The 12262-nt window shown below is 39.8% G+C and overlaps 1 protein-coding gene across 1 annotated transcript in view; it reads right to left on the reverse strand.

Moving 5' to 3' along the window:
• Positions 1-270: 270 nt before the first annotated feature.
• Positions 271-12262, reverse strand: part of MARCHF11 (membrane associated ring-CH-type finger 11) — a 100201-nt gene continuing 88209 nt past the window's right edge. The window contains exon 4 of the mRNA XM_045566268.1: positions 271-760. Coding sequence (XP_045422224.1) covers positions 438-760 — 323 coding nt within the window. The 3' untranslated portion in view covers positions 271-437. The remainder of the gene's footprint in view (positions 761-12262) is intronic.

A 12262-nucleotide genomic window follows, 5' to 3' on the forward strand; every position in this document is an offset into this window, starting at 1 on the left:
AAGCCCCTCTGTGCTGCATACTTGATAGGCACTTTGGAACCTGCTCACAGCATTCTAAACTCTTACCCATGTGTCACATGTCTGAAAGATTACACGTAGAGCAAAACGTTTGATAAAAATATATTTAAAATAAGCAGGAAAAAATACTTTTAGCTTAAGGATAACTTTCATCATTCTTTTAACCAAGTACAGTTAAAATTATATGTATAATGATTTCAAGTACCAACTCATAAAAGATGTGACAAATCGGAAAACAAAGAACAAGAGGACTCTTTTTTTCAGAAAAATGTATTTGCAATTCAAATGTTCATATAAAAAGCATAAATTTTAAAAAGTTCATAGATGTTTGTTTTTAGAAGTGCTATGGTTTCACCATTCATTGCAACTACATTCCAAAAGGTGCAGGGTGGTCCACACTGCATCATCTTATGCTTCTGTCACACTGAAGTCACTCTCATCACAACCTCCCCCGAGCTGTTATCTTCCGACAAATCTTCATGGGGCCTCATCCGATTGAACAGATGCAACAACACGTACCCACACTGAAACCGGGGTGAGGTTAACTGTGTTGGGTGGACCAAGTTTCTGTTCCGCAGAGCTGTCAATGGCAACCACAAAGTCCTACTTGTGGAAGACTCTCCCCGGCTGCTCTCTTCGATGTCTGTGGCTTTGTCATAGTTTAATACATCCCAGTGCAAATTCACAGCTCGCCAGCGCTTAAAAACCCTGTAAACTGCAGCTCCTTCATGGACAATGAGACCTAAAATTTGAGGGAAAAGAAAAAAGACTGGTGATAATCAAAGGTCGGGAATGTTGTTTTGTAGATTCAAGGGATTCAAGAAATATTCAACTGTCTGTTATTCACCATCACTGAAGAACATGACATGCTGTCTACCCAAATATTATGGCTAATGGTAAGCTACTACCCATGCTACACAGGAATAATCTATACTTAAAGAATACGGATACACCAACATGCAGAGAGTTAAGCTATCACGGATATAATTACTTGGCTCCATGATGGCTTAGAATATGCCTTGGGCATTTACATGGTCTTAGGAGAATCATTAGGCCCATTTACTGATTTAACATACATGTCTTGACTGCCCGTTGTGTGCCAAGCAAAATGTTAGGGGCTTGGACCCAGCTGGCAACTTAATTTAGGAAAGAGACAGCTAACAGATATTAAGAGGAAGTTGCTTCACACATTTGGAAGCCCACATGGGCCAGACTGAGCAGGTAAGGAGCAATGGAGCTGCCATCAGAAGCAACTGGAGGCAGATCATGTAGGACCCTGTAGGACGTCACAAAGACATTGACTTCATTCCAGTGTGATGGGACCTCATTAGGGATACGTGTCTGAGTAGAGGAGTGACATGATGATTCACGTTCTACAACCATGATTCTTCTGCTCTGTTGAGTTAGAGACATAGAGATATTGAGGGTTCTATCTCCCCAGCTCCTTAAACAATGCCTGACACAGAGTAGGAACAATATGACTTTCTGTTATTTGTGCTTTGCTCAACAATTCAACAAAACTGTATTGAACAGCTATTTGAGAGCTTCATGTAAATTATCTCATGTGGTTCTCAGCACAGACTTAGGAAGTAGGTGCTAGCATTTCCCCCATTTCACAAACAAGATGAAGCCACAGGGATGTGAAGGAACTTGCTCAAGAGCACACAAATAGTGGAGGAGCCAAGATTTAAACTCAGCCAGGCTGGTTCCAAGATCCTTGTTCTTCATTGCTACAAAGGGAATCGGATGATTACACGTTTCTGAGACACTCTCAGGAAAATAAATAAGGTAATATGAGAAACTCGGGGACTACAAACTGGTGGCCCATAAGTCAGGTATGAGGCACTAGCACATGGGGCTGTCATCATCCACCCCGGCCCTACCACACACCCTGCACTGTCACACATTTACATTTCAGTGTGTAGTCCAAATGCTTTTGAATTTGTGACCCTTCACACGAAATGAGTCCTTGGGGGAAGTCCCTCAGAGACAGACGTGAGGAAGAGCTCTTTTCTTGGAGAAAGTTGAAATTCCATGGAAAGTCGATGCAGAGGCCAAGGAAGAGCCCATTTTTGGTGAAGTAAGGCAGGTGAGCATGGCAGTTGGCACAACCACTTTGTAAAGATGAGTTTGAAAATGAGCAGTGCCTGCCTCCCAGCATTTAGACCTTTGGGTATATGCCCTAGAGAAGCTCTCACAAAGCTGAAAAAGGAAGCATGGTCAGAAACATTTATTACATCTCACTGTTTGTATTTGAGGAAAAAAATTACAAGTGATCTTAAGGTCCATCCTCAAAAGAATAGAAAAATTATAGAACCAAGGGACTACAGCAATGAAATAAAGGGAATAAAGTCATATGCATCAACATGGATACATTTCAAAACTATAATGAAAAATATCAAAGTCACAATGAAAAAGTGAAAGTTGCAAAACGAAACACCTGGAGTGGATAAATATCACACATTTTTATGAATACACATATATACGGTAAACACATAAGAGCAGGCATGAGAACAGTAACAGCTGATTTGTGACAGTGGGGAGGGGCTTCATAGAGGGATTTCAACTATTATCTTGAATGTCACATCTGTCAAACAGGGTGGTGAAGATATGGCTGTTCAACATACTGTTCTGTGTGCCTGAATAATTCAAAACTTCAAAAAATTACAGGAAATTTATCAGGAAAGTTAATACAAGATGGACTGAGGAAGGTGTGGAGACAACGAAGGAAGTTGCCAACTTACACGTGAAGAGCAAAGTGGTGGCGGTAAGGAGAGCACAGAGAAAAAAGCAATAAACCCCGAGGTAAAACTGATAGGAATTGTAATGGAAGAAAGGGGGAAATCAGAGTTCCGTATATGTGAGGCTGGAAGAGTGGGTGACTGGAAGGATGGTAGTAATCTTCCCATAGGTGCAATGACTTAAGGGTTTTGAGCATGTTTTTGTTGGGGAGGTTATTTCACTTTTTGTTAGTTAAATCAATACTGGGTAGGTGAGGGAGATACCAGTCCCTGAAGAATCACACCAATCTAATTATCAAAACTCAAGTTTTGCATAGATCCCATACCAGGAGATAAACTTCTGATTCATGTGACATAGAAGGACTCCAAAGATACTGACACAGGCCATTAAAAAATGCATGTGGTCTAGCAAGTAAAAATGTCTTAAGCATAATTATTGTACACCACCAAAATAATGAGGAGAAATGTAAACTTCCATTACTCAGAACAATTTCAAATAATTGTTTCGATCTACTTCTTTTTCCAAAGGAATAATCTAAAGTTGACCTAACTGACCAGATGTTTTCAGGAAACAGCTAGAATCAAAAGTCAAGACTACCAGATTTTAATTGGTGATAATATTATTAGCTTTCTAAATCTCCATGGCCAATGATTAAACCTTTTGGGTTTGATTTTTCCTCCTTAAAATGAAATTGGAATATCTAATCTTTACATTCAGCCAGATAGTATGAAGATAAATTGGAATTCATCAACTATAAAGCACTCAGATTTCCTCTGAGATAGTAACTATATAAATACAAGACATTATTATTAATTAAAAAATCAATAGTGAATCTATGTGGTGAGGAGCATTCATTCACACTAATCACAAAACAATTACAGCCCTAGACAGGTTCATTTTGGGTAAGAGCAGCAATGGGGGTGGGTAGGGAGAGCTTCACTGAGGGGGGAACCATTGGTCTCGCAGGATCCTATTCTTTTTTATTGATTTCCTTTGCAAGGCCAGAAATCAGATCCCTCACTAGAGCTTACAGTCACTTTCTGGGAATATATTTCTGGTAGCTCTTTTCTAAATACATAAATCTACCCAATGTGCAGAAATAAATCCTACAGGTCTTTATAGTATATTTTGAACTGAATTTAAAGAGAGAGAATTTCTTGAAGTTTTCATGAAGACATAATCCCCTTGAATTTCCAGCTATGGGCTGCTGCTTCTTAATTACATTAAGTTATGAATGATGTTTAGACTTTGTTTTATTTCCCATAAGCATTTAAGAAGTCCTTGCCCTGTAGAAGCCTAAATTTTACTGTAATACAATGAACCCCACCCCACTCCCAAGGTTGTCCTCTGTAATGTGCATTTTTACCCTTTCTTCTTTAAATGTTCCGGAGTTGTGGCAAATGCCTTTTGTAACCACTAGTTTTGTAACTAGTGGTTATAAAAGGCACAGTGAGAAGATATGGCTATTATGATCACTCAAGGGTAAGGACCCATTCAGCTCTGGCTCATTGTGTTGGAAATCCAGCTTTTAAAAAACATGCTGCTCTGCCTTTTTACTGATGATCAAATGAATTTGTCACCTTGACATTTCAGGTCATATGAGCGCAGACTTGGATTTACTTTTTCATCTGAGTCACTAAGCCCAAAGAGAAAAGCAATTGTAATTTCTATAAAATGTAAGTATTAAATATTTTAGGATGCTTGCTACATTATTAACGGTATGAATGTCCACAAAGTGTGATTTATGGGAATGTGGAGAGTTGAGAAGTGTGCTTGTGCACGTGTGGCTGTCTGGGTTAGTTTTTGTCATTTTCTTGCCAGTAACATTTAATTGGAGCATCTTCTTACTGGTGTACAAAGGAACATTTTTGTCAGGGAATAATCTTGAAAAGCAAAGCAGGCTTAAATATTTTCTGGTTTAATTGAAATAAAAAACAGTTTTTATGTAAGTGAAATACATTCTAAATTTTGAACTGGTGTGTTAGTTGAAGTTCTTTATGGTGGTGTAATCTGAGCTATTTACCAAAAGAAATGACAGGAATGCTACGAAGGTACATATGGTCACATGCTCACATGTATGTGCACACGGGCACACACACACACACACACACACACGCACAACCATTTGTCTATGTTTACTTTAACACCTAAAGTGTTATAATTAACAGAGACTTGCAAAATTTATAGTCAAATACAAACAAATTTTATCTTATATTAACCACCAAAGCACTGGTCAAACAATTTCATCTCTTGCGTTACCAGTCTCAGCTTTTGCTTGGATAGGTTTGGTTGTTTCTCATAATTTATAAGATAAGTTTTTACCAAGGTTCTATTTTGTGCCAAACACTGTGCTAAGAGCTTTACATGAATGATTTGCATTTAAGCTTGACAGCAACTCTCAAATTAGGTGCTATTACTGAACAATTGTACAGTTGAGAAAACTGAGACCTAGAGAGATTTAACAACTTGTCCAACATCATGAAGACATAAGAATTGGAGCTGAAACTGGAACCCAAATTTGTCTAAATGTAAACCTTGAGTATTACAGTTCTACCCAACCTAAATCTTCAAAGTATGGCAGTCTCCTCTAGTTAAAGAATCACCAACCAAAAGACCTTAATATGGACTAAATATTTGTGCCCCCCAATTCATATGTTGAAGCCCTAATCCCCAATGTGATAGTGTTTGGAGATGAGACTTTTGGTAGGTAATCAGGGTTAGATGAGGGTGGGCATCTCAAGATGGGATTAGTGCCCTTACAAAAAGAAGAAGAGACATGAGATCTCTTCCTCTTTTTCTCCCTCTCTGTGTGCACACACCAAAGAAAGGCCACGTGGGAAAGGGCCTAGCGAGAAGATGGTTGTCTGCAAACTAGAAAAAGAGCCTTCATCAGACACCAAATATGCTGCTGTCACCTTGGGCTTCCCAGTTCCAGAGCTGGGAGAAATGATGTCTGCCACTTAAGCAACCCAGTTCATGGTATTTTGGTTTGGCAGCCCAACTGACTAAAACAGATCTTGTGGACAAACTACATCACCGTCATTTAAAATATGAATAAGTTGTGATTTGAGTGAAGTTTATATGATTAGCTGCCATCTTTAATATCCTGTGTGTCACTGACACTGTTATGTCATTAGAGGTGCCAGTGAAACAGCCACTTCCTATCCTCCCCATCCATGGCGGGGAAGGGCTGGGGAGCCTCATTCGAAGGTGACACTGTCAGTGGTGAGAGCCTCCTCTGGGCAGTGACGCTCACCCTCAGCTTTCCCAGGGAACGCAAGCTCGTGGTGAGACCACAGAGGAACACAGTAAAGCTCCGTGTGCTGTTCAATCCAAATGACCTCTGGGAAAGCTTAAGAACTCACAGCTCACAGCAGATATTTGGCCAAAAAAAAGGCTCTTGATTGTGAGAATGCTCAAGAATTTTAGGTTAAATTTCACCATTCTCTCTTGCCAAGATTTTTCTCTTTCTCTCTCTCTCATTTACATATATAGATGCACACACACATATACATATATATGTATATTTATCTAAGCTTTATAAATATAACCCATGTCATTCGGGGAAGTCAGTGTACACTGGAAACAGAATGTGGGTTGGGTTCTCTTTAATCCCCTGTGCTAGAAGAATGGTTTAGAGCCCATCTCATAAATTGGCCCCACTTTTGACTCCTTAATTTTCACTGATACTTGGTGAAAACCAGAGTATGGTTGCTCCAGAGAAAATCAACCCAATGAAACAGTAATCCAAGATACCCTTGTTGTGATGATCTTTGTGCTAGAATATAACAAAATGCATTAATCTTCCTGGCACTATTTTCCAACCTACCCCAAATTCAAATGCCCAATAATTATAGAAACTTAGATGTGAGTATAGAGGTAATCACTTCAAAAGTAACTGCCCCATAGTTGAATCTTGTTAATATAAATCAAAGAAATACCATAAGCCATGGTTATTTCTTTGTATGTTCAGAACAGTTTTTGGTTGACTGAACAATATATGAAGTTTAATGCAAAAAATGCAGAAAGATAAAACTTAGAGAGATGAAGACTGAAAGATAATATATGTCATTGCAAAAGTCACTAAGCTCACAAAACAAAGCTATCATAAATTAATATCCTAAAACCCATGCCTCTGGAAACTGCAGTGTCCTAATGACATACGGGAATTTTGTGACTATGTATCTCCAATGTTGTCTGTATAGGAACAAATAATGTAAAGAGATAGAACACATAAAGTGCACTGACATCTGTAAAATATGTGTTGATTTTTCTATCACCAAATATAAATGGTACAGAGCTTTGCTCCGCTCACAAATGCATAGAACCAAGTAAAATTCCTCAAACCAGGTTGAGAATGGCATGCTGATGATGAGAGCTTACAGCTCAAGGGCTCAAACACAGATTCATCATTACCATCGATAATATCATCTTCTGTGCAAGAAACAAGACAAGGACAAAAAATTATTCTGGCACAGAAAGACAAATATTGCATTTTCACACTCATACATGGGACCTAAAAAAATTGATCTCATGGAGGTAGTGAATAGAATGGTGGCTACTAGAGGTTGGTAAGGGTGGTGGGAAGGGGTAATGAAGAGGTGTTGGTTAATGGGTAATACTGTTAAATAGAAGGAAAAAGTTCTAGTGTTCAGTAATGCAACAGGGCAACTACAGTTAATAATCTATTATATTTCAAAATAGCTAGAAGTTTTCAAATGTTCTCAACATAAAGCAATGATAAATGTTTCAGGTGAATCATGTCCCAATTACCCTGATTTGATCATTATATGTTATATGCTTGTATCAAAATATAACATGTACTCCATGAATATGTACAATTATTATGTATCAATAAAAAAAATTATTCTGAAACTTCCCAAGACACAAAACACATTAGGGTCTAGATAACTTCCAAATATTGATGATCCAGCCCACCCCACCCCCAAAGTAGGTAACGGCACACAGGAAGAAATGATTAGTACAATAGTGAAGACTCTAAATGATGACGGTTTGTTGAGAGCACACAAAAGAGAATTAGTGTTCACTCTGTCTCTGACACTCTCAATGTCCCCCTTTCCATGACATCTGCAGTCATCAGCCTGGAAGCAAAGGGCACATCTGTGCTGGCTCTCCAACGCTGATGACATCACTTTCTGGAAAGAGAACAAGATGGGAAAGCCCAATTGTCAGACGAAGTCTAATACTGCATTATTAATACGTGACAGCTAATGAAGCTTTTCTGAAAGGTTCTGGCGCAGGTTGAGTTTGATCTTATCCTGCCATGCCTATTTCAGTTAATGACCATCCCCCAAGTCATGCAAACCAGAAATCTAGAGGTCACTACAACTCCTCTCTCCTCTTGCACTGAATTCTGCTAATTCTGGCTTCTTAGCAAACCCAAGCTAAAATCATAAAACAGAATTTCCTGGAATGCCCACTCTCTTACTTTTTTTTGCATGATGAACTATTAATCATGCTTCAAGATTCAGATTCTCTCATAATTTCTTCTCCAAGGCACTCAAACAAAATCAATCACTCCCTCCTTCTACTGTCTACCATGCCACACAGGAAATATCTGCACTGATTTATGTTGATCTTCTTACTGCCTGTGCTGCACCAACTTGTCCATGTGCCTGTGGTCCCTAAGCAGCTGTGTGCTTCCTGAAACAGAACCCTGCCTTGTTTGCCTTTGGGTACCAGTTCCTACTGCAGTGCCTGGCCCGTGGTAAGAACTCGGCCAATCTTTGCTAAAGGAGAGGGAGAGAGAAAGAGTAGCGTAGCCATCATCACTGGGAGCTAAGGGACAACAAGGATTGACTTAATATAGTTGTGACTGTGCTATGAGAACAGAAAAGGGGCTTGAGTATTGTTTTTTGAACATTAAAGTAATATTTTCTGACATCAAAGACAAACTGACACATGCAGTCCAGTGCTAGATTTGGAAAGGGTTTAGGGATGGGGTCCATATTTCATGACAGTGTGTTTGGCCCCAAGTTGGGGGGTGGTACGGGAAATGTGGGCAGAGGGCCTGGCACGGGGCAAAAGAGCCAAAATTCTGTAAAAGGTTTTGCATTCAGCCCCAGTAAACTGTAGCCTCCTCCTGTTTTGCTGGCCTGGCCATCAAATGTTTGCCTGCATCAAACAGTCATGAACCCTGATAGTGACAAAATGGTTGTGCCCAGGCCTAAAACCTGCGAGGCAGATAAGGATTTTTCCCTGCTATTTCCAGGCAGAACAGAGAGAGTAAAAAGGAAGCAATGTCCATTCATGTGATCACTTGTTTTTCTAAGAAGCCTATGATCAATCAATTATTCTATTTTGTTTTATTCTTTGATAGATAGGACACTCTCTTGATCTTTCTACTAATAACCCTGGAGGATAAATCTATGATTGGCATATTCAAAGAATATTCCTCAAATATTATAATGTGCAAATATACATATGTAATATATATAATGTGCAAACTTTGTTACACATTATAAAAGATATGGTATGTTGAATTTTTTTAAAAAAGGGATTAAAAGAATTCACTAGTCAGAAGAATTGTTATATTATCTAAGTTTCTACCCAACAGTGCTTTGCTTGAGAAAAAAAATTCTATGGATATGGTTTTTCAATAAAAGAAAGCAATGAGCCCAATACTTTTATATTAATAGATAATAAAGACATCCTAGAGTTCTCCTATAATTGGGAGCATAGAATCAGTTAATTTCAGTTGAATGACATTTCAATTCTGCTCCTCCATCCTTGGACAGATGATAAAATTTGTTAGCAAAGGAGTAGCCTCATATATCACAGGGCTCTCATTCAAGATCAAAAAGAACCTGATGGACAAACATAGTCACTGAATTTTAAAATTAAAAAATATATATATATTGGGTATGATTTAATCCCACTGTCTCACTTTGGAGGATGAGGACTCTGAGACCCAGGGAAGTGATGTGGCATGGTTTGCTCAAGGTCCATAGTTAGTGACTGAGCTCAGAATCAGAGCCTGCCTCTTGCTGCCGGGTCCGGTGTGCTTGTTCTGCTAGAGCTTAGACCTCAGCATCCTTGGCCAAAGCCAGTCATCACCAGTGTCCTCTGCCCGCTGAATAGTCAGTGGCCAGAAGGGATGTTATACTGACTAAGAAGTAGATAGGATCAAAATATCTTTTGGGTAACAGCAAAGACTGAGATGGGTAAATTCTTCTCTGGTCTTTATCCTAAAGGGTACATTGTAGTACATTTGGATAGGAGACAGGGGAATTATAACAACCCTCATGATTTCTAAAAATAAATAATTCTGCAAACCTGCATTTAATAAAAACTGCGTTTGGTTTAAAAAGCCTATCAATCAATGTCTATCTTCTGTGTTAATTAAAGCTTTTAGGATTTGGTAGATTTCCATTTGTTTCCCACACTCCAGTATATGAACTAACGCCAGTTCTTAAAAAGAGACTATTAGTGAACTTTAGTGGCAAGTGAAAACAGATACAACTAATTTTCCATTTCTTCTTCAGTGAATAAACTGTCTACTGCAGACTCACAAAGCATGATTTTAATAATTTTCAGAGTACACTACACATGTATGTGTTGTTCTATTTTGGAGGAGTGACAATAATTATTTTAAAAGATCTAAATTGAAATATCTAATTAAAATCTCTTTACCTTAGTGACTTGTAATAGGCTATTTCATTGTTGTTGGCTTCAGTTTTCATTTCTCTTAAATCATATAGGCAGTGGATAAAAATTCCAAACAGAACCTACCATCTACCCATAATTAAAATTTATAAACCCTTCTATTTCATTCCATGACATGAGTAAGATGTTTGTAATTAAAATATTAATGAAATGTTTAACCTGAATATAAAAATGCTCATATGTTAGTTTCCTTAATATTCTATCCTGTGACCTAGTAAAAAATTTCAAGATTGTGATGTGATTCTTTACATAGATAATTCCTGTTAGGAAATTGTTTCTCTTGGAAGAAGGGGAAGAGAGAAATGGCTTTTGGTATGGTATATCCCATGTTTTCCATTCTCCTTGCTAATGTTTCTGCATGTGTGGGGCTTTATTAATTTAGAGTAAGTGAATGAAGATTCACAAAATAACGATCTTTTCCCAATGTGCCAGCTTCTTTCTGGCTTTGGCTCCTTCTCTAGCAGCTGGGAAAGCTCAGCCCCTTCTGGAAAGCTCTCCCCACTGGAGGTGAAAGGCAGGCTGATCTTGCTTCTGTCTTCCAGCAGCCCTGCAGAACAAAACCTCAGTGTGGCCCAGTCTCACCTTCGCACCTCTCTTCACCTGCACCTGCGCTGTGGGCCACTGGCTCCTCCCCTGGAAGATCCGCCCTCCTCGCCGTGCACGACCCCACTCTCTCCTGCTCTGGCCCTGCCACCCTTCACGTCTCGCCATGTCTGTGTCCCTCAAGCCAAAGCATTTTCCCTGCAGCCACTGATTCCAGCCATCACATATAAATCTCCAGCTCCAACCTCTATCCTAAGCTCCACACGCTTAAGTCCAGCTGCCTACTGGCCATATCCACTTGGTATTTCCCAGAAATTCTACAAAGAGAAAATGTGCAAAAGGAACCTAGGACTTTTCTCTCCCTTGGCCCTGTTCTGACACCCAGCGTTTCAGTGACTGCTGCTCCTGTCTACCTGTCGGCCTGTGAGTCACACCTGATGGGCCCTCCCCTGCCCTGATTAATCTCTTTTAATTCTAGCAGCTTCCCACCACTCTTAACGCAGGCCTCATCACCTGCCTGGGCTATTGCACTGTCCCTCACCTTCTCCACCCGCCCCTCCCCTTCAGCTTCCACACTACTGAGATGGTCCTCGGTGTCAGGCTGGTCAGTCACACCCAGCATGTGTAGTCTCAGTCCCAGGTGCCACCCACAGGCCCCTTTCCTGCTGCTGCTCCTCAACAGCATCTTTCATTCTTGCCACCCCACGCCACACAGGGTTCCTTAAAAATATCCCATGATTTTGTGTGTTTATAGGTCTAGGCATTTGCCTCCATCTGGGCCCTTCCTAGTTTCTGCTCTTCCCTAAAATTGCATCAAGATTTTCTCCCTCCATGGACTTCGCCAACCAGCATGACGCATCTTCCCCCATTAGTTCTCACGTACATTTCTCCATCGGCACTTTTCATGTTGTATTTTAACTGCTCATTTCCCTGACTGTCTCCCGGAAGCAGGTGGAGAGCAGGCAGTACGTTGTATTCCAGGGCTCAGCGAACCTTTCTGCAAATGGCCGGGTTGTAAGTACTTTAGGTTGTGCTACCCTCACAGTCTCTGCTGAAACTCAGTGACAGCTCACAAATGAAGGGATATGTCTGTGTCCCAACGTAACTTTATGGGTACTGAAGATTAAATTTGATATAATTTTCATGCCATGAAATAAGAGTCTTCTTTTTATGTTTTCCCACCATTTAAAAACGGAAAATCCACTGTGAGATCATTGGCTGGGTTTGGCCGCAATTTGCCACCCCTTGTTCTGTTTGTATCCCTGCCCCGCAC

This window comes from Lemur catta, chromosome 12 (genome assembly GCF_020740605.2).
Source record: "Lemur catta isolate mLemCat1 chromosome 12, mLemCat1.pri, whole genome shotgun sequence".
Taxonomy (NCBI): domain Eukaryota; kingdom Metazoa; phylum Chordata; class Mammalia; order Primates; family Lemuridae; genus Lemur; species Lemur catta.